Source organism: Typopeltis vanoorti, chromosome 20, assembly GCF_054136105.1.
Source record: "Typopeltis vanoorti isolate ZY-2024b chromosome 20, IOZ_Tvanoo_1.0, whole genome shotgun sequence".
NCBI classification, from domain to species: domain Eukaryota; kingdom Metazoa; phylum Arthropoda; class Arachnida; order Uropygi; family Thelyphonidae; genus Typopeltis; species Typopeltis vanoorti.
The window spans coordinates 85,249,949-85,272,939 of NC_143568.1; the positions used below are offsets into that span (position 1 = coordinate 85,249,949).

General features: G+C 37.2%; 1 protein-coding gene across 1 annotated transcript in view; it reads left to right on the top strand.

Annotated features, from left to right (window-relative positions):
- LOC150095623 (serine/threonine-protein kinase unc-51-like) overlaps positions 1–22,991 on the top strand; it is a 393,781-nt gene that overhangs the window by 18,695 nt on the left and 352,095 nt on the right. Inside the window, exons 2-3 of the mRNA XM_090409927.1 lie at positions 1,566–1,658; positions 22,128–22,178. Coding sequence (XP_090266053.1) covers positions 1,566–1,658; positions 22,128–22,178 — 144 coding nt within the window. The remainder of the gene's footprint in view (positions 1–1,565; positions 1,659–22,127; positions 22,179–22,991) is intronic.

A 22,991-nucleotide genomic window follows, 5' to 3' on the forward strand; every position in this document is an offset into this window, starting at 1 on the left:
TTTTCTTTTATACACTAGTAGATACTTTCTTCATTTGCTAAGAGCTGACCTTTCACTGTTCATCTTGGTCGTCTGAAAAAAAGCAGCAGGTGCATTATATAACTAGGTGATGTCTCATCTTGTATGATATCTGATCATATTTTACCATCATAATGTATATGTAGTTTCAGTCACTTTAGTTGGCTGATTTCTACATTGCCATTCCTTTCTTCCCTGCTTGTTCAGTATTGAAGTGGATAATTAGTAATGGTATTTACTATAAGAAGGTGATGATCGGACATTAGATCAGAAGCCTCAGATAGTTCTCTGCATTTCTTATAGGCTGTGTGGCTGTCTTCATCCAGATATCCATATTTATTGTTTCTGATAATGTTAACTTGCATCTTACTGAAAACAATGCAAATGCTGTTTCCATTGCATTGCATTTAGTAATTGAGATTAGACATATACAGGAAAACCTCGCTTAACATGAATTCGATATGTGCGATAATTAGTTAGTGCGATTGAGTGAAATGATACTATTTTCTGTTTTAAGCGAGTGAGTAATCAGTTAATGCAGTTTTTTATGTTATGTGAAATTTTGCGTTACACTGATAAAGATTCTGTGGCCAAGTTTCCTGAAGAATTGCAAAGTATAATTCAGGAGGGTGATTATGACGATTGTCAAATATTCAACGTCGACGAAACTGGTCTCTTTTGGAAGCATATGCCACAAAAACTTTCATAGCTAAAACTGAATCATCTCAACCAGGATACAAAGTATCTAAATATTGTCTTGCACTTTTATTAGGAGGCAGTGCAGAAGGCGACTTTAAATGCAAGACTGTATTAATTTATTGTGCACAAAATCCAAGATCTAACATTATTGAAGAAATCAGCGCAATTGGAAAAGAACTTGGATTTAATGAACTGGATAACAAAGATGTGAGAAAGTTGCTTGATTCCTATTCAGAACAGTTAAGCGAGAATGATTTCCTTCAACTAATAGAACAGTGTGCATATGAAGAAGAAGAAAATAAGGCGTGTGAATAAGAAGAGAATGTTATGACTAAGAAGCTAACTGGAAAAGAACTTGAGCTAGTTTTCAATCACATTGAGAATGCTAAGGAAATTTTGTTTGATGCTAATCCTGCTATGGAATGAAGCTTCGAAGTCCGTCGAAATTTTGATAAAGCGATTGCATATTGCATGACAAGATGAAACATCGAGCACAGTTCAAACATCTTTACTTAATTTTTTTTTGTAAAAAAGTAGCTCAGTCAAATGTTTAGACATTAAATAAAAATTGAAGCAATTGATGTTTATTAACTTTGATGATTGTATCCTCTAATATAGCTTATACTGTAATTTATTTTTCAAATTTACGCTGATGGATGAATTATAATTATTCCTATTGCTTATTGTATTCGCTTAACACACATTAATTGCGTTAAGTGAGGTTTTCCTGTACTCATGAAATTACGAGCTAACCTTTTAAATGATGTAATAAGTTATATTTATGGATTTAAGAATAATGCATTTAATATGAAATATTAATATAGTAATTTTTTTTTTTTCCTATACAGAATCATGCATTAACAGTAGCCATAAAGAGCATTACAAAGAAAAACTTAGCAAAATCACAGAATCTGCAGGGAAAGGAAATCAGAATTCTCAAGGTATTAATGATTATTTTAGGATATCTATATTTAGGCAACAGTATAAGTATGTACAAATTTATATTATTTCAACGTGTTTTTATTTGATTTATTTTTTATACTGGATTGTAATTGTTTATTTTTATGCTGGATTCATAATCTTAAAAATAATTCAGTTTTTCTAGATATTTATTTAAAAAAATAAACTTTATATGTTTTTTAATCAATCAAACCAAACTAATGTTTGCCCTCGAAATGGAATTGAAGTTGCCGAAGGTGATTATGACAGCTCCATGTTTATTTAGATTTATTTATTTATTTATCGTATGGCTTATACACATGGTTAAAAGGCAATAAGATATAATACACATGAGTATAGATAAGATACACATATATGATTTAAAAAAATAAAAAAAAAGTCTACATTCAGGCAAATACAAATATGAAATTTACGACGAGCATCAGACAGAAGATTAGTCATATTTTAACATTTAGGTTTTTGATCCAGTTGATCGCCTCTGGGGATAGGTCAAAGATGTCCTTGTCACCTGGATATGCTGTCAGCTCGCATTCCTGTACTATATGGTAAATGGTTTGTGTCTCAGCTCCAGAGGGACAGTGGGGATTTGGTATTTTACCTCACTTTGAAAGTAAGTCTCCACATACACCATGGCCTGTATGAATCATGTTAGCCGTCGTCCATATATTCCTGAGCAGGTCAAATCCAGATGGTTTTTGGAAGATGCTTATGTGATTGTGAACTTCAGGTGATACTGCTTGGGACCACAGTACATCCCACCTACTCACCATATTGTCATTCTGGCTAAGAAGATTACGGGTGGTTTTTATGAAAGGTCTTCTGGATTTTAGTCTATTGGATAAAGCATCTGGAATAAATTCATGTATTAGGAGATTTTGGTTATTTAAAATTCTTTTATATTCAAGAAGCAAGGCTTCCTGTAGTCACAGTTCCGGAGGAGCAATATGGCTCAAGGTGGAGAGCCATTGTAAGGGTGTACTCCTAATGCAACCTGTTATTAAATGCAGATTAGAGTTAAGTTGAGTATCTAGTTTATTGACATGGTAACTATTGAGCCAGACAGGAGCACCATACTCTGCTGCATTGTAAACTAGACCCATTGCAGTGCACTGCAGAGTTGTGGCACTTGAGTCCCATATAGTACCACAAAGCTTCTGAACTATGTTATTTCTGGTGTGAACTTTAGCAGCGATATTAATCATATGCTGTTTATATGTCAGAGTTCTATCCAGAGTTATTCCCAGATATTTAGGTGTCGGATTAAATGAAATTAATGTTCCATCAGCATATATCTCTGGTTTTTGATTTACAAGACTATTGTTCAGGTGAAAGCAAGAACATTCGGTTTTACCAGAATTTGGTGTTAATCTCCATTTTTTATATAACTGCCATAAAGCCAACAGATCATTTGTAAACATTTCTTCAGTTCTTTTGATAGACTTGTTGCTGATTGCCAAAACTATATCATCTGCATAAGCAAACTTCCTGCTGGCTGTTTCAGGAATATCTGCGATGTAAAGGCTAAAAAGCAGTGGTGCGAGCACTGAGCCCTGAGGTAATCCATTCTTAAGCACTCTCTGTTTACTGACGCTTCCTCTGGTGACTACCCTGAAATATCGATCACACAGTGTCACTGATCCTGTTTAATATTAGTCTCTCCAACAATTTGTAGGTTGCACTTAAAAGGGCTATGGGGCGATAGCTTTCAGTTCTGTCTGCTGGCTTACCTGGTTTTAACACAGCAATGATTTTTGTCCTTTTAAATTCTTTAGGAACGCAGCCACTTTCAAGTATATTGTTAAAGAACTTAGCCAGCCACGATCTTGCATAAGGTCCACAGTGCGTCAGGAATTCATTATGAACATTGTCAAATCCAGGAGCCTTCCCCATTTTGATATTTTGAAGCGCCGAGGATATTTCCTCATGGGAAAAAGGCAAAGAGAATTGTTGATTCTTTTGAGTTATAGACTTCATAGCCTTTAGTTTGCGTTTTACCTCTTTAGTATGTTCTTTATCTATCGGAGCTCTAGAAAGCGAAACAATATGAGCAGCTATCTGATTCGGATCAACAAGAGGAGATTTCTTTGGTACAGAGGGGCTTGAACCAAGCTTTTTAAGTAGCGACCAGTGTTTGAAATCTATGTTTTCAGTTGTTTAAATCCACTTTTCCCTACGAGCAGTGTTGAGACTATGGAGCAGTTCTTCTCCTATCTCAGGATCCTTACTTTCAAGGAATTCCCAATACAGGGATTCGCTTTCATTGGTCCATCCAGGCACGTATTCTTTTCAGTAGCCTTGAGGAATGTGTATTTTTGCCACCGCTATAACTACCTACTCCAGTAAACCGTGTATAGTTTTTGTAAGTTGGGAGAATTCTTCTAAGGCATGCGCCTAGATCCGCAGTGAAGTTTTCCCAGTCGGCTTTTTGGAAATTCCATCTTGGTATAGGAAATGATGTTATCATTGGAATTTGGGCTCCTAATTCCATAAAGATGGGACGGTGCTGGCTATTTGGAAAAACCTCCAGAATATGTCTGAAAGTCTGTAGAGGCTGATTTTCACTATCAATGGAGGCAAATGTCAAATCTGGGTTATATTCCTTATTCCAGGTTTTTGATTTAAAGGTGCTTTTCCTTGGCATCAAAAACCAAGTGAAGATGGTGTTGATCTGCCCATTCAGCTAATATTTCCCCGTTTTGATATTCCGATTGTATTTCCAAGAAGTATGATGACTGTTGAAGTCCCCAGAGTACACCGTTGGGTGGGAGTATGTCTGTAGAACATCATTTGGCCCAACAGTTGCAGGTGGTTTTTATACATTCACAATCATAATGTCCGCTATTTTAACAGTGATCTTATGGATTTCGTCATCAGTCGAAGAAGAGATATCAGCACAGCATTCTCAATACCATTTCGGACATATGTTGTGTTGCCGTAGCTATGACTGTAAGTAATCCCGAGAATGTTGTAGCCAGGGATTATTGCTCTAGATTTAACTTGATCTTCGGTTTCGATATGTGATTCTTGAATGAGAAGTAGATCGACATTTTTTTCTCGTAGAAGTTTAGAAAGACATTGACATTTTGATGCGCTAATATCCTCAACATTTAACTGGAAGATACGAATATTATGTCCAACATTCCTTATCAGCTGGTTCAAAGAAGAACTGTTGTGAAAGTTTTGAGTTTCCATGTGTAAGTATGGTCAGGAGATTGCACAATGGTCTGGCCACCAGTCGCTCTAGCTCTTTAGCATAACTCAGGGTGCACCATGAGGAGGCGAGCTAGAATTGCACGCCGTTTATTTAGATATTGCACCATTAAGAGAGTGCTTCATAGCCAAAGCTGATTCTAAAAATAGTCTCTCAGACCTATAATCGCTTCTAGATAGATAGTTCTTCTAGATAGATGTTAACTGGTAGGCCATTTAACATATGCCTTGAAGAACACAAAAATTTGTGATCATCTGTATGGCAAGTTGGGATTGGCAGACAATATTCTGGATATTCCTTCACATAGGATCAGGTAGAGTACATAGAAGCATTATATGTCTGAGAAACTATTTTTAGAACCAGCATCATCACCTTTGTATTACGCTTGTTTGCTTACACTTGGATAAAGGATGAAACCAAGAATATAATTTCTTGGCATCATTAATTTATTGAGATTCTGTAATTTCCTATGAATATACCGAACTTTCTATTACAGTTTCATGAACGACTGAGTGTGAAATTTCTGGGAATTCAAAAGGAAGTTCAGTAATTGTGAAATGACTATTTCCACCAAATCATCTGTCACCACACTTGGCAGGCTGCTGCACTGTACATCGTGAATATTGTTGTGCCCTTTAAAAAATATCATTGCCTAACCTTAATGTCACTCATTACTTCAGGCACATAAACCTTACACAGTCATCAGCAAATTTCTGCATCACTATTGTTTTCTACCAACAAAAACTGTATCACATCACAAACCTAGCAACAACTGGCATGATTTCTTATCATGGCACTCATTATAAATTTTTAATGGAAGACGATAAACGATGACACTTCTTTCTTTCTGAATCTTTTCCTCATTTACCTTTACAGTGTCGAGGGTTTCTATTCCTTATAAACGCAACCATTATACATGGATAAGGTGATTGGCCCTATGCCTCCTGGTATATCCTATGTCTGTAGAAGTGTTATGTTCTCAAAGCAGTTTGCCTGCTTGCGGGAGGAAAAAACCCCAGATAAACTGGGGAGTAAAAACCCTTCAGTCCATGCCCAAGACCGGCTAACTTTGCTATGTCTGAGAAAGATCCTAAGCTCCTCACATTGGTGATGGGAATTGAACCCAGGACACTTCTTTCACAGGCATATGCTGGCGAAGCGCATAGCCACTGGGCTAAACATGACATGACCATTAAAGTAAAATGGTCAACAGCTTGCTAATGAGTCACTTTATGCTACCATGCATGTGCAACCCTCTCTCATATGTTATTTGGCATTAAATTATGAACTGACCTTACTTGCTGGATGCACCTCGTACATCTTAACCACATGTGGTTAAGAAGTAACCTCTTGATGTTTTTTTGAACAGTTTCAAGTTGAATTATTTTAAGAAAATATTTTGAGGAAAGTTGTTCCAGAGAACAAAGGTTGATCCAGTGAAAGAAGGAAGAGACGTTAGTTTACTAGGTTTAAAGTTGGACAATGGATGGATGTTGATTAGCAGCCCCTCCTGTTCTTGCAGTCTTAAAGAAAAGTGGAGGCAGTTGCAAGAGGATAACATATTATATATTTTATTTGAGATCGTGTAGATGATGAAAGTTTTTTTTCACTTGGTTTCATCCTTTATCCAAGTGTAAGTAAACAAAATTTGCACATGAAGTCATGACTGAGCTACTTGTATATATAGAGGCTAATGACTTCACATCAGTTGCCTTAGTATTTCATAATGCAATGCAATGCACATATCCTTATGGGCGAGTATAATGCAGTGCATTTTGGGAAAGGCCACTACCCAGACCAGAAGAAACCTCTTTATTGAGGTGAAAAAGTAAAGGAGTGCATGAGGCCTAGAGCAGTTAGTATAGGGATGCAAGAGAGCCTGATAGTATTAGAAGAAAGAAAAGACAGATAGCTAGATAGTATGACAGAGAGAGAGAGAGAGAAAAGGCCTTAGCTTATTTTATATCATTATATAGCCTTTGATAAATGACCAATTGAAACTAAAGTGCAAAGATGACTGATACTCAGATGGTTAGCCTTATCTGAGTTAACCTCCTGGAGTTGGCTTTCTCTGCCTGGGATTGCTCTCCAGTCATCCTTGCAATTGACTATAAGACCATGTTGAATTAAGATGATGGAACTATTTAAAAAATCTCTCATAGCAAAAAAATAGACAATCCACAACCTTCTCTATCTTTAAATTTTTTATTACTTTTTTCTTTTAGATGTAGTTCCTGTTTTTTTTAAACATTTTTTGTTTATCCTCAATTTTTTTTATTAATTCATCTTTCCTTTTTGATGATCTTGTCTGCATGTTAAGTTCTTTCAACTGTCTTACTCGCTTTTCTGTTTCTTCTCCAGTTTCTCCTTGTAGAACAGTTTCATGATTTTTGCATTTTGTGTTGTATCTGTCCAGTTATTATACTAGATTCATTATTGGTAATTTCAACTAATGTTGTTCCATCTATATTTGAATGGGAAAGTGGCTGCTGAGGTCCTTGAATTTTGGGACTAATTTCTAGCTGATTTGGTCGCACATTTTTTGTGATTTCATGAAGTGTAGTTTGTTTAAAAGCACTGCCTTTACTAGATTGAATTGGAAGATCCGGAAACTCTTCTTTATGCCTATCTGATATATTCGGTGTTCAAATCGGCTCTACTGGTGCTTCCACTCTGTCAGCAAAAGTTCTAAAAGGACAGGTGTTAACACAGTGTTGAGAACTTTCACATTTCTGACAGGGTTTGAGATCCTGATTAGCAATATGTCTGATTTCCATGCAGTTGAAACATTTAGATTTGGGGCAGTTATCACCCAACTGATCGTATACCATGCATTGCAAAACACTAAGCTCTTCATCCTCAAAGAAATATTACCCAGGTCAAGGGTGCCAAAATAGGCTATTAATTGCTTTGTCCATGGAAATTTTGAATTGTTTCCAGCACTCTTCAAATATTAGTGCCATACTATGACTAGTTTTTTTTTTTTTTCCCTGGCTAACAGCCACAAAAAACTAACACCCAAAGAGTGCTTTGTTCTTTTTGTGCTGTGTTTAATATTGTGGAACTTAAGATGAGTCTCCTACTGCATTAAAATGACTCCTTGTTTTAGCTGAACGTAGTGAGAAAATACTTGAGGAGTGTGAAAAAAACAAGCAAACAAACAATAATGCCTTTTGTTTCCTGTACATATATATATATATATATATATATATATATATAAACAGTTGATAAGCCCCTGGACATTCTCTTCTTTCTTGAGACAAATCTAGGAACTCCAGGATCTTCTCTCCTTCTTGTGGTGTCTTTTATTGTGTATATTATTCACCCCCCCCCCCCATAAGAGGTCCTAAGAGCTATAGCGCTATATATAAACAGTTGATAAGCCCCTGGACAGTCTCTTCTTGCTTGAGACAAATCCAGGATCCTCTCTCCTTCTCACGGTGTCTTTTTATATGCAAATTATTCCCCCCCCACACAAGAGGTCCTAAGAGCTATGAAGAGTGCTGTGGGGGGGGGGGGGGGGGGAAGATGGTTAGAAGGAAGAAAGGAATTTTTTTTTTTTTTATCAGACCTGATGGTCATAATCCTTGGGGAAAACAGTATGGGGAAGACTGTGTCAAAAAGCAGAGGTGTAGGAAATGAAGGCAGAGGATTAGAAGTTGGTTTGATGAGTTTGGAGTTGACCAGCAGCTGCTGGTGTTCCTCTATGATTAGAGAAAAGTGGAGGATGATAGTGGCAGTTAGTGGGAGAAGGACAATCTCTAGGAAAGGTGAGAGACAAAGTTATGGACAAACGTGCCAAGAAGAGAGCTAACATAAACAGTGTATTTGAGGAATTGGTTAAGAAAATGTCCAAGGTGTTGTGAGAATGATGAGGATTATCTGAAATTATGGTGGGTTATTAAACGATTTGTGTTAAATCGTTACTGATAGTAAACAGTCTGGCCTCTTTTCTAGCTTGATCTATAAAGTTGGAGAAGTGAAGCCACTCTGAATTCTGGATGTTCATCTCACTGGTAGGTTGATTAGACTGTATTTGATAGGCTGATAATCAAATAGTTTGGTGAAGTTATTGGAGTTAGAATGGTAGAAGCAACAGGCAAGGAAATGAAAATTTTAACCAAATCTGATCATATAATGGAGATTCCAGATCTGACCTTTGGTTTGATATACCAGACCTGACAAATGTATAAGTTTCACCCTTCTTATGAAATGCTTCATGGAAGATGTAACAAGAAGTTGTGGAGGATGGCAGCTGGGTTCAGTGATGAATAACATATTAAGTTTGGATGTCTATAGGTGGTGGTGCTCGTCGTTGATATTAGAGTGAAGGTATCTGATGTTGGTAAAGTCAATCTGAGAGATTTTTTTATTTTTTATTTTTTTATTGCATGGAATATTGAAAGAGAGTATTCAATATTGCATGGAATGTGTGTGTATGTGTTGTGTGTATAATGAAATGTAATATAATGCTATGTGTGTGTATTTATTTACTAACTAGAAGAATTGTGGAATCAACAGAAATTTCCTCAGTCCTGCCCATCTTAATATTAACCTTAGCCATATAGTATCTGATTATCACTCTTTGGTATACATGCGATCACACCTGTGTGAACATGCCCACCAATGACATCCAGAACAGCTTGAAATGTCAGCAATATGTTTGCAAGTTAATTTATACTGCCTCTTGTAATGTATATTTTTTTTATAGTATATATAGTATATATACTTTTCATGTTATGCACCTGATGATAAAGTTCTCTAAGAAAATGAAAATAGTTGTACGCTCAAATAATGAATAGTATTTTTTCTATTTTGGTGTATCTCAGCTTCTAGTCATTAAATTTTTTTTTATTCATAGATACACACACACACAGTAATCTACCATTTATCTGACCTTCAAAACAGCTAGCTACCCTTGAATTAACTGACCCTTGCATCTCAATGGCCTTCTGGTAGAGCACTATGCAATTGTACTTCAGTTAACCAACCTTTCAATTATCAGAACTTGCTGTTCAAATAATTGAATGGGTGGATACGTGGTATATTACTGTGTGTGTGTGTTGAAAGAATTGAGGAAGTCAAGAAGTTCGAGTACCTGAGATTCATTGTTAACATGAAGAATTTCTGTTCAGAAGATATCAGAAGAAGATTTAAGAATGGCTGAAACAACAGAGACCAGTCTAAAATCTTGAAGGATGGGTCTATCTTCGAACAAAGTTGAGGATTCTGAAGACAGCTGCTTTTCCAACAGTGACTTATGGATGTGATTATGGACTTGAAACCTAAAGAAGTCTGACAGGGAAAGGATAGCTGCTTTTGAGTTGTGGTGTTACAGAAGACTGTTGTGGATATCATATACTGAAAGGTGGTAAAATGAATGGGTGCTAGAAAGGATCAGCAGAACTTGAAGGCTCTTTAAAGATATTGACAGAAAAAAGCTGAAATACATTGGACACATTGAAAGGAAGAAAAGAAGACTGCTCAAAACAGTAATAGAAGGTAAATTTCCTTGAAAAAGAAGGGGTAGCCTCTCAATGAGATGGATGGTGTGTCTGAAGTAACTGATCTTCAGAGAATTGAAGCCTCCAGAAGTGCACACAACACGACCACTTTGTGAAGACTGGTGTGGCATAACACTGAGGAACAGAGTGACCATATCGTATCTGATTATGTCCAATGAATAGATGGATGATCTTAGCATTGTGTATTGGATGACAATACACAATGGTACAGTGTACCAACACTTTTATTAACAGTGACACATGGATGCAGTATCATTTTATTCAACTTTTCCTGCTAGAAAAGAATAAGCTCCCTGTATATGTGGACAGCCAAATATCATTGCGATATATGGCTGTCCATATTTCATTCCAGAATTCCAATTAATGATTGCTAGAAAAGTGCATTTTAAAATTATTATTATACTCTGAAGTCTTTATTGACACTGTTTTGCTACATCACCTTGTCATGAAAGAACTTCAGGTTTGAATCCTATTGTGATGGAGAATTTTCTGGACTTTTCCTTTCAAGAAACTCTAAGTTAGGCAGTATGTTTCTTTCTCTTTGTGCAACTTGGATTACAAGAAGAAAGAAAACTACTGCCTCTTCTTCACATCCTTCTCATAAAACAGGCCATCCAAGAAGATCAGAAAATTATTATTATTATTATACAGGTATCTTCTTGGAGTCAGATGACTCATTGTGGGAAACTTATTATTCACACAATACTGATCATAATGCATAGGAAGTGGTAAAGGAGTGTTTGAGAGTAATAGCAGATTGCATACTTGAAATTAGGATAAACCAAATGGGAGTCAAATGGACAAATAGCATCGCTTAAGCAAGAGCTTAAAAAAAATGTGGGGGGGATTTCGAAGAGAAAGGTAACCAGCAGGCACACAAATAGTACAAAGTACAGGCCAGAAAGGTGACCAGTATAGTAAGAAAGGCAAAATCAGAGTATGAAAGGAAATTAGCAGTTGAGGCCAAAGGTAATTCCAAAGATTTTTACAGTATGTGGCAAGTAAAAGGAGGAATAATTATGGAGAGTAATTTCGATGAGTGTTGATGGCAGGGAGGTAACCGAAACAGAGGAAATAGTTGAATTATTAGGTAAGCATTTTACAAAGTGGAGATATTGCAGTAACAAGAGAGGCAAGGGCTTATATGGAAATAGAGATAGATGAACTGGAAATGCATAGGATATTATAGAACTTTGATGTGAATACAGCTATGGGATTAAATGGCTTGAGTATTATGAGAAGGTGCTAGGGAATTGGCAACACCTTTGACTACATAGTTTTAAGTCTCAGCTCTGGGTTTGTCTCAGAGATTGGAAGGAAGGGTAAAGTAGTTCCATGGCATAAAGGCATCTCCAAGACTGAAGTAGCAAATTATCTATCAATCAGCATCTCAGGAGAAGTTAGATAAGGGGAAAATCTAGCAATGGATAGACAGAAATGGGATACTGTATGAGGGACAGCATGGCTTTGTAAAGGATAAGTCATGCCTTGGTAACTTACCTTTTATAGTACAATGACAGCTGATTTGGATAATGGGTATATGATGCTACTGTTGAACTTTGTGCAGACTTTTGACAGGATACCACATGGGAATTCTGATAAATAAATTGCAACAAATGTGGATGGATATGAAGTTGAAGTGGATAAGAGGATGGTTGATAGTGAGATATTAGATGGTAGTTTATTCAGGAGTAGAGTCCAGCAGAAGGCCTCTGACTAGCAGTGAACTACAGGGCTAGCTCAGTAATTGGATCACTGCTATTTAATTTGTACATTAATGATATAAGAAATGATCTGAGGGGAAATATTCAGTTTTCAACTGATAATGCATATTATTAGTGCAAATTGGAAGTTGGCCACTAGAGGGCTACATGGTGTGTAGTGTTTGTAGAGAGCTCCTGAAAAGATAAGTATTATTTTAAGTAATAATTGATAAATTTGCTTGAATCTAAGTATTGTTTACTTTTCGTATCTTAGCGTGTCAGTGTGATTTTTGTGTGTTTTCTGAGTTATTTCAGTTAGTAGTTTGATAGATATGATTAATAGCGTGCACATGGCGTCAATAAGAAGGAATACAATGGTTGATAGTGTTTTCATCCAGATTGCCATCTTTGTTCAAAAATTTTAATATAAAGCAGTTTATTCAATGTACCATTTGTTAGATGTATGCTTTGAGGAGAGCGGTTGGAGTCTGGTTAGACAATTATAGTGGAGTGAATGTGTGCAGAAAGTGTAAGGAATATGAGGATTTAAAGTGTGTTTCAGGTAGTGAGAGTGATATCGTTATATAGTGATATAGTTGTTGAAAGTCAGAATGTAGAAAATAGTGATATGAGAGGTATGAATAGTGATATTTGCAAGGTAGTACCAGATAGCTGTGAGAGCGGCATTGAAAGTGGGAATGAAGGTAAAAATACAGAACGAATGAATGGATTAACGGATAATAAAAATGATGAGACAGATGCAACAAGTGAGAACGCACAGATAGGGTGGTCAGAGAGTGGAGTGATACATAGGGCCAATCAGCAGCTGGAGCGTTGGCAAAAATGTTTACCAAGCGTACCAACTAATAAACAGAAAAAGTATGATAAGAAAAATAAGAGTATGATCGTGAGTGTAAACAAAATGAAAGAGCATGATGCAAGAGCAAAATGAAAGGTGTTGTACGGAGATTCTTTAGTAAGAGGTGTGATAGATGAGAGTTTGACAAAATCGTACCAACCTGGTGCAAACATTAAGGATGTAAGCGAGTCTATTAGAGCGCAAAAGCAGAGGGTGAAAGAATTGATAGTAGTAGCAGGAATGAATGATTTGAAAGGAGACAAAATGGCTATGAGAGGATTTGAAGGAATTATTTGAGGTAGCAAAAGAGAAGAGTGAGAGAGTTAGGATGGTGAGTGTGTTGCTGCAGTATGACAGTGAAGAGTATAGAAGGAGGGCCAAAATTGCTAATGACTTTATGCGCAGATTATGCAGGATAAGTGGTGTGGAATTTGTGGACGTGTGGAGTGAGTTCGATGGGCGAAAAGATTTATATAAGATGGATGGTTTGCATTTGAATGGATTTGGTGTACAGACTTGAAAAGGTGTTGTTGAATGAAGTGGATGTGCAGAATCAGGAAAACTAGAGTTATTAAGGGGGGGAGAAGTAGATATGCAGAATTTAGGGAGACAGTTAAGTGTGTAATATGCATGGGCGAGTACGAAGGACAGCAAATCAGAATGGGATAGTTTGTATAAGGCATCAAAATAGGGATGGGACAAATGGGCTTTTACAATTCATGTATACTAATGCCAGAAGTATTAGGAACAAGAAGAAAGAATTTTTGGCCTTGGTTGGCACTTCCAGGCCACAGGTTATTGGTATTAGTGAAACATTGCTGACAGAAGATGATATAGCTAGTAGGATTGAATGTGAGGAATATAGTGTGTTCAGGAGTGATAGGGAGAATAAAATGAGGGGAGGAGTGTTATTGATGATAGCTATTGAGCTGCAGCCAAGGTGAATAGAAGTTGAACTGCAGGATAGAGAAAAGAGCACATTTGAGGCTATTTGGTGTGAGATTGAGGCTAGCAGAACCAAATATACAATTGGGTGTTGCTATAGACTAGGTGATGGAATAGATGGTGGAGATAGTATGCATAAGCAAATAGAAGAAATGAGTGGAAGGAGGGTAATTATTATGGGAGATTTCAATTATGGTAGCATTGATTGGAGGGAGGAGAGGACACATGGGAGGAAGGAATTGAGTTTTGTGTAGTTATTAAGGGATAACAATCTGCAACAGCATGTAATGGAAAATACTACGGGTCAGAGAGTGCTTGACCTAGTAATTGCATCTGAGGATTTGGAGAAACGAATATGACCACCTCCCAATTGGTGAGAGTGATCATAGGGTCTTGACTTGGGAGGTGGCTAAAGGTGTGGAATTTACAATTAAGACAGGGTACATGTGGAATTATCAGGCTGGTAAGTATGACAAGCTTAGAAGTTTGATTGGTTCAGTGCTGTGACATGTAAAACTGCAAGGGCCGGATGTTGATAGTGCATGGGAGGCGGTTAAGAAGTGTTTGCAGGAGGCAATGGCTGACTGTATACCTAGACGCTGAATAATAAATCAAGTAGGGGTTAAATGGATGAATAACACCATTAAGCTTGAGCAGTAAAAAAAGAAACAACTGTGGAGGGAATTTCAGGAAAAAAGCTGACCGGCAGGCACATGAATGGTATAAAGCTCGGGCGAGAAGGGTAACAAGTGTGGTAAGAAAAGCAAAAGTGGATTATGAAAGAACATTAGCTATGCAGGCTAAAGAGAATCATAAACAGTTTTTTCGATATGTTGCAAGTGAAAGAAAAAATGTATATGGCAGAATGATTTTAAAGAATGCCGATGGTAGGGAGGTAACAGAATCAGTTGATATAGTGGAATTACTGACCGACCACTTTGGAAGAGTATATCATCCAGGTGGTGACATTTCAGGATTGAAAGAACCAGTAGCTTATACAGGAATTGTGGTGAATGAAGTGGAGGTGAATAGTCTATTACAAAACCTCAATGTCAATATATCTGTGGGATTGGATGGTATACCAGCTCGTGTCGTGCGTGCGTGAAGCGACTAAAGAATTGTCAGTGCCCTTGACCATTTTGTTTAATTTGAGTCTAGAGTCTGGGTTAGTCCCAAGGGGGGTGGAAAGAGGGGAAAATATTTCCACATAAAGGAGGTTCCAAGACTGCTGTTGTAAATTACCGACCGATCAGCATATCAGGAATCGTTGTCAAAGTTTTGGAGAAAATAGTCAAGAGGAAAATACAGGATTGGATAGATGAAAATGGGATACTGTATAGGGGACAGCATGGTTTTGCGAAGGGTAGATCATGCCTCAGTAACTTGCTCATGTTTTATAACACAGTGATGGCTGAACTGGATAAGGGTAATGGGTTTACAGTGATTCTACTGGACCTTGCTAAGGCCTTTGACAGGATACCACATGGAATTCTAATCAGCAAGCTGTGGCATATGTGGATGGAGATGGATAGGAGGGTGGTTGATGGAGAGATATCAGAGAGTGGTTTATTCAGGAGTAGAGTCCAAAAGATGGCTTGTGACTAGTGGTGTGCCACAGGGTTCTGTTCTTAGACCACTACTGTTCAATTTGTTCATTAATGATATAGGAAAGGAAGAGGAAGTGTTCACTTGTTTGCTGATGATGCAAAGCTGGGTAGAGCAATTGTAAGTGCACAGGATGTCAAAATTTTGCAGGATGATTTGGATAGTTTGGAAGACTGGGCTAAGGAGATTGGATATCAATTTAATGTGGCAAAATGGAAGGTTATGCATTTTGGGGTGAAAAGATTAGCAGCAGTATATCACATTGGTGGAACTGAACTCCAGGAGATTGACGAAGCCAGGGATTTGGGAGTGTTGGTGGTTAGTGAGTTGAAGTTTATGGGGCAAATCGTAAAAGTGGCTACATCAGCTCATCAAATCACTTGGTTGCTGAAAAATACTTTAACAAGCAGAGACAAAGAGATTATTTTTCCTCTGTAATAAGCCTTGATAAGACCCGATCTAGACTACTGTGCCCTGATATGGGCGGCAGAGTTTCTTCTGGATGGGGAGGAATTGGAGAGGATCCAGAGACAAGTGACCAACATGATAGCAGGTCTATGGAATGAACCTTATGAGAACAGGTTGAAGATTTGTGGGTTGCAGAAATTGGTTGATATGCAGAAAAGGGGTGATATAATTGAAACATTGAAATTACTGATGGGTTTCTATAAGATTAATTCAGAAGATATTTTTGAGAATAGGACTGGTGGTGGGAGGACATGGAAGCTGGGCAAGAGTGTGGTTAGCAAGGGTGTTAGAGCTAGGTTTTTTACTTGGAGAGTGGTGAATGAGTAGAATAAGCTGCCCAGAGTCTGTTGTGGGTGCCATGACTGTAAATGAGTTCAAGTCGAATAGTTGTTCTTGACATGATGTTAGGGCCTCCCTCGATGAGTCTATGGACTCCTTGGAGTTGCTCCGTAATAATAATAATCAGTCAACAACTGATAATTGGAAAGAGTATAGTCAAGAAAGATGATATTGAAATCTTGCATGATGATTTAAATATATGGGTAAAGAATAATAGCTGTCAGTTTAATGTGGCAAAGTGAAAGGTTATGCATTTTGGGGTGAAAATATTAATGGCAATGATGGAACAGTGCTCTAGAAAATTGATGAAGATAGGAAGTTGAAGTTCAGAAGACATATTACAAAAGTGTCTGAAACAGCTCTTTAGATTACCTTATTACTGAAGAACATCCTGATGAACAGAGATAAACAGATTATCATATCTCTTCATAAAAGACCTTGATAAGTCCCATCTTGACTACTGTGCACAGATCTAGTCATCTGGTTTTTTTTTTTGAGAATGAGTTGGAGGAAAGTGATCAAGATGGTTGCAGGTATGTGTGGAATTTTCCTTATGAGAATAGGTTAAAGATTTGTGGATTACAGAAATTAGTGGATAGGTGGATGTCCTCACACCCTTGCTAACCAAGAGTGTGGTTAGCCAAGGGTGTTAGAAGTAGACTTTTTGCTTGGAGGGTGGTTAATGAATGGAATAGAATAAGTTACTAGTGGCTGTTGTGGATGCCATGGCTGTGAATGAATTGAAAGCAAAGTATGATAGATATGCAAATATTAGATAGAGAGCTTGGCCTAATTTTTAAGGCCTTCTTTGATGAGCACAAGGAGTTATCTAAAAAAAAAAAAAAATCAGCTAACGCCTTTTTATTCCCGTATATACGGGAGTAGGCGAGGCCATTTAGCCCTATCTAACTTTTTGGAGACTGAGTGGGCAGTTCAATCTCCACTGGTACCCAATCAGAGACAGATGGCCCAAGGCTATCACTAATTAAGCGGTACGCAGTGAAGAGAGACGGCTCAAATGTGCCGCCATCTCGTGGTCTCTAACCCTAACACAATATATTTTAATGTCTGAAATAATGTGGGTTCTACGGTCGATTTTCTTGAGTTTACAGGACGAAAAACCCGAGTTTCCGGGAGGAAAAACCTGCTTGCCCGTGCCAGAGATCGACTAACTCGGGAACCGGTCGAAAAAAGGCTTAGAAAAATTTCCTCTAGTCGCCGAAGGAGTTATCTGTATAATAATAATAATAATACTTCTCCTTAAACTCATTTGCTGCCAGAGCACTCACAACTACCTCAAGCAACTCATTCCACCCATGCACCACTCTCCAAGTAAAATGTCCTAGTCCTAAAACACCCTTGCTAACCATATACCATTTCCATGGGTGATTTCTACCCCCCCCCCCCCCCACCTCATTCTGTCTCTCACTGCCATCTACTGAAAAAAAAATCTTCAGTTTCAATCCTGTAAAATTCCTTTAATAACTTGCATGTTTTTATCATCTCCTCTTTTATGCTTATCAGCTAGTTTTTGAAGTCCAAGATTTTTCAATATTTTCTGATAAGGCACATTCCATAGATCTTCCACAATCTTTGTCACTTCTCTCTGGATGTTCTCTCCATTACTTCTTAATCCCTACAAAATCCAGGTGACTAGATATGCTTGCAGTAGTCCAGATGTAACGTTATAAAGGGGAACAATAACTTCCCTATCCCTGCATGTTAGCGTTTTCTTCAACAACCACGTAATCTGACACGCTGTTTTGGTTACCTTTTCAATATTCCTTCTGATCTTCACCTCTCTGTTCAGAATTCCCCTCAAGTATATAGCCTCATCAGTTTCCTGCAGCTGAATTCCATCAGTATAGAAAAGTGATAGAAGAGATTACACTTGACATGTTAAACTGGCAGTCATTTATCTTTGCCCATAATCAGTTTACTTAAGTTATTTTGTTCTGCAGAATCTCTATATCTCCTTCATTGACTGTTGAAAGTTTATATTGGAGATACTGAGTTAGGAGTGTTGGTAGCTTTCTCCACCTTTGCAACGAGTTGCCCTGGTGTTGTATCACTTTACCCTAGTCCTGAAGATACTTCAGGCGCAAACTTTGTTTGCTCACACTTGGATAAAGGATTAAACTAATTTTATTATCCTTCATTGACTGTCCTCCTTCCAAGTTTTGCATCTTCAGCAAAAAACTTTATATTTCCTATATAATATAAAGTTGGTCACCTGCCTTTCTCTTGGACTCAACTTTATAAATCACTCTTGAATCTATCCATCAGCCACCTTCTAGTTCAAATCACCAGATTCATATCCATCCCCACTTGCTCCAATTTATGCAACAGTGTGAAATCCTGTGAAATGCCTTTGTAAAACCCAGCAGTATCACTGAGTAACCAACTATTTAATTTCAATTATCCAACTCTACTGTCAATTTATAAAAAAATAAGTAATTCACTATGGCAAGACTTGTCCTTCACAAAACCATGTTGCCCTTTATAAAATATGTTCCTGTCTATGCAGTTCTGAATTCTGTCTTTTACGAGTTTGTCCAATACCTTAATCACCACTTCTGAGATGCTGAGTGGCCTATAATTGTCTTGGAGTCCCCTTTATGCATTGGGACTATTGTGCACCTCCAATTCTTCAACCTCTGTTTTCCCATCAGTCAGTATCATATCTCACATTGCAGTGTCATAACTTAGATGGCATACTCTTGCAGAATGATCACTTAGTAACTCAACTGTTTGCTTTGTTTCTGTTGCCTTCCTATCATGAGTATTCTTTAGTAAAAAAACCTAGGATTTCTTTTGGCCTTATCAGTTAGCTTCCTCTCTTAATTAGCTTTGGCCTTCCTTACTATACATGTTATTCTTGCTGTGCCTTGTACTGCTTCATGGGCTTGCCAATCACATTTTTCTTTATACTCCCTTCGCAGCTTTTCTTTGTTTGCAATTCCCACCTAATAATGCTATTCATCCATCTAACTACTACCTGATTTATCATCCTGAACCTGGATATACCATATATGTCCTTTCCAAATTCATATGCCACGGTAAGCTGACTCTTGAGCTTGTCACAATCACTTACTTTGTAATTCCACATATATACCTTCTTAACAGTAAATTTCTGCAAATGGCAAGCCCATGAAGCAGTACAAGGCACAATCCTCCAAGTCTCGATTATATGATTACTTTCCCAAATGGAGGCAGCCTAGCAAGATCGGTTACTGTTAACTATTATTTTCAGGAAATAACATATACTAAAATATTAATTATAATAACTTTAATTAATACTTTCCTATATTTTGGCAACCTTGCATTCCCATCTTCAGGGATCACAAAAACAATGATATGTCCATGCAGCACTGGACATATGAAGCTGAAGGAAGGCCACCAAAGTCAGGCCTAGAGTCCTAAAGGGCATCCTCCTAGTGGCATAGATTGGGTGGTCTTGGACATTGGGCTGAAGATCTGAGCGTGAGTGCTTCCCAAAATTGGAGCAGTCTCTTGCACCCAGATTTGTTGAGGTTTGGAAAGTTTTTCAGACTTTCCAATGAAAAACAATGAGGAAGACCACCCAATCTAGCCCACTATTTCTGCTCCCAATTAATGTCCCCACAGTTGAATTCGCCCATTACTCAACCTGTGCTCATTATGCTAATTTGCTACTGCATACCATATACTTTTTCCCCTTATACCCCCATGGATTATGGTAGCAGCCAATTATATAATTCATACTGTTGGCCTATATCTCTCACCAGATGGTTTCAAATGAATGGCCCTCTGCAATTAGACCCAACTTTGGTTTCTTTTCTTCAGCCTCATTTGTCTAGTGTTTGTGCCTGTGTGCACATATCATTGTTTTTATGATCCCTGATGATGGCAGTGTAATGTTGCCAAAATATAGGAAAGTATTAATTAATATTATTATAATTAATATTTAATTATACATTATTTCCTGAAAATAATAGGCTTATACATTGGTTACTCATAACTATCTACCGGAATGGTTACTGTTAAGTTCTGTGATGCTATGACCAGATTTAAGCACTCTTGAATTTTATATCCTCCTCGATTATATGCTCCTTAATTATCTCTTAGCAAATGCAAATTCCATTTTCTTCCCTCCTTTTCACTATTTCTGCTTCCAATTTATGTCCCCATAGTTGAATTCCCCCCCCCCCCCCAATAATGATAACTCGACCTGTGTTCATCATGCTAATTTGCCCCAGTGCATGTATATTTTCTCCCTTATACCCCCTAGATTACAGCAGCAGCAGCCATTATATACGGTTGGCATATGTTTCATACTGTTGGCATATGTCTCTCACCAGATAGTCTCAAATGAAGTGCCCTCTATATCCCTGTCCTCCTGATGTATTTCTGCTATTTTCAGCTTCAGTTCTTCTGCTACCATTAGAAAACTCCCTCCATCTCTGTGCCCTCTCTGAAGATACTATATCTCCTTTGCATTCTAATGTTTTTATGACTAACATATCATCCTCAGTCAACCAATTCTCACTAATTCGTATAACTTTTGTCCAAGTTTAGCTAACCAAAACTCTTCGTCCTTATTTTGAATACCTCTGGTATTAGTATGCATAAACTGCAATATTTTCCCCCCTTCATCCCACAAACTTCCCTTACACCTTGCATTACTTAGCTTTACTTAGGAAGAATCTTTTTAAAGGCTTTTTTTTTTCAAGTGAAAGTGAATTAAGTGACCAGATTTAAGCACTCTTGAATTTTATATCCTCCTCGATTATATGCTCCTTAATTATCTCTTAGCAAATGCAAATTCCATTTTCTTCCCTCCTTTTCACTATTTCTGCTTCCAATTTATGTCCCCATAGTTGAATTCCCCCCCCCCCCCAATAATGATAACTCGACCTGTGTTCATCATGCTAATTTGCCCCAGTGCATGTATATTTTCTCCCTTATACCCCCTAGATTACAGCAGCAGCAGCCATTATATACGGTTGGCATATGTTTCATACTGTTGGCATATGTCTCTCACCAGATAGTCTCAAATGAAGTGCCCTCTATATCCCTGTCCTCCTGATGTATTTCTGCTATTTTCAGCTTCAGTTCTTCTGCTACCATTAGAAAACTCCCTCCATCTCTGTGCCCTCTCTGAAGATACTATATCTCCTTTGCATTCTAATGTTTTTATGACTAACATATCATCCTCAGTCAACCAATTCTCACTAATTCGTATAACTTTTGTCCAAGTTTAGCTAACCAAAACTCTTCGTCCTTATTTTGAATACCTCTGGTATTAGTATGCATAAACTGCAATATTTTCCCCCCTTCATCCCACAAACTTCCCTTACACCTTGCATTACTTAGCTTTACTTAGGAAGAATCTTTTTAAAGGCTTTTTTTTTTCAAGTGAAAGTGAAGGTCTCTCTCACACATGCACACGGTAACAGTTTTTTTTTTTTCCTGGAAACTTTTGTATTCTATCCTACAGCAGAGGCAAATCAGCTAAAGAGCACACACAATTAGAGAAAAATAGCATATAGTGGGCAGTAGATAAATAGTGAATATATGGATTGTGTGGAGTGGAGTAGTCTTTTACACTGAGTTCTTGGACCTCCATGGGAGGTGTATGTAATGATACTAAAAATATTAAAAACAGTTAAAATTGGATGAAATAACAGGTATATCTCAGTGTTTGCAGTGTTTTTGTATTCAGGTGATGATTTAAAATTCATTTAAATTTATTAATATATATATATATATGTATGTATGTATATATGTATAAACACACTAAATCTTTCTTTTAGGAACTAGCAGAACTTCATCATGAAAATGTGGTAGCCCTTTTAGACTACAAGGTAAGCATCCATTATATAAATAGACTGAAATAAATAAATTATATATCTATATATATGTGTGTGATACTAAGGTTTGCAAGGCAGAACACTAGAATAAGACGATAACATTTATTTTGACAACACAACGTTTCATCCTAATTGCACAGGATTTATTCAGATAAACATACAAACTAGTAGACAAAACAGTAAGGACTTATAAAGATGACAACTATTATGCAGTTATAGAAGAGAGACATTGTTCAGAATGTTGTGCACTTGTTTGGCCAGTGAATGCTAGGACGTATTCAGGCAAATTGATACTTAGGTTTGCAAAGCATCTTGTGGGTCATCTGAAGAAAGTACACACACACACACACACACACACATACAGGCTGTCTCCGACTTACGTGAGAGTTGTGTTGCAAATTTTACTTAAGTTGGATTTATTCCTTCATCCATTAATCACATCCTATTTTATATGTGTTTATAGTACATGTAGTACATTAACATGTTTTAAAGGTTATTTCTGTTAGTTGCTGTTACAGAATTCACATAATTTAAAATTTTAAAAATCTTTGAATTTGATCTTTCTTATGATATCATCAAGTGATGACTGAACAGTGACTTGTTTCTTCTCTTCATAAATCTTTTGATAACAGGCTAACATATCACCTATTTCTTTAATTGACTTTAAGAACGTTAGGCATTAGGCTCCATGCAAATACTAAAAAATATAGCATTCAAACACTAAAAATAGACAGTACTCCATCCAGCCATCTCTTCATTGGACATCAAAAGATGCTGTATGGTCACTCAGATGTTTAGTGATATGCC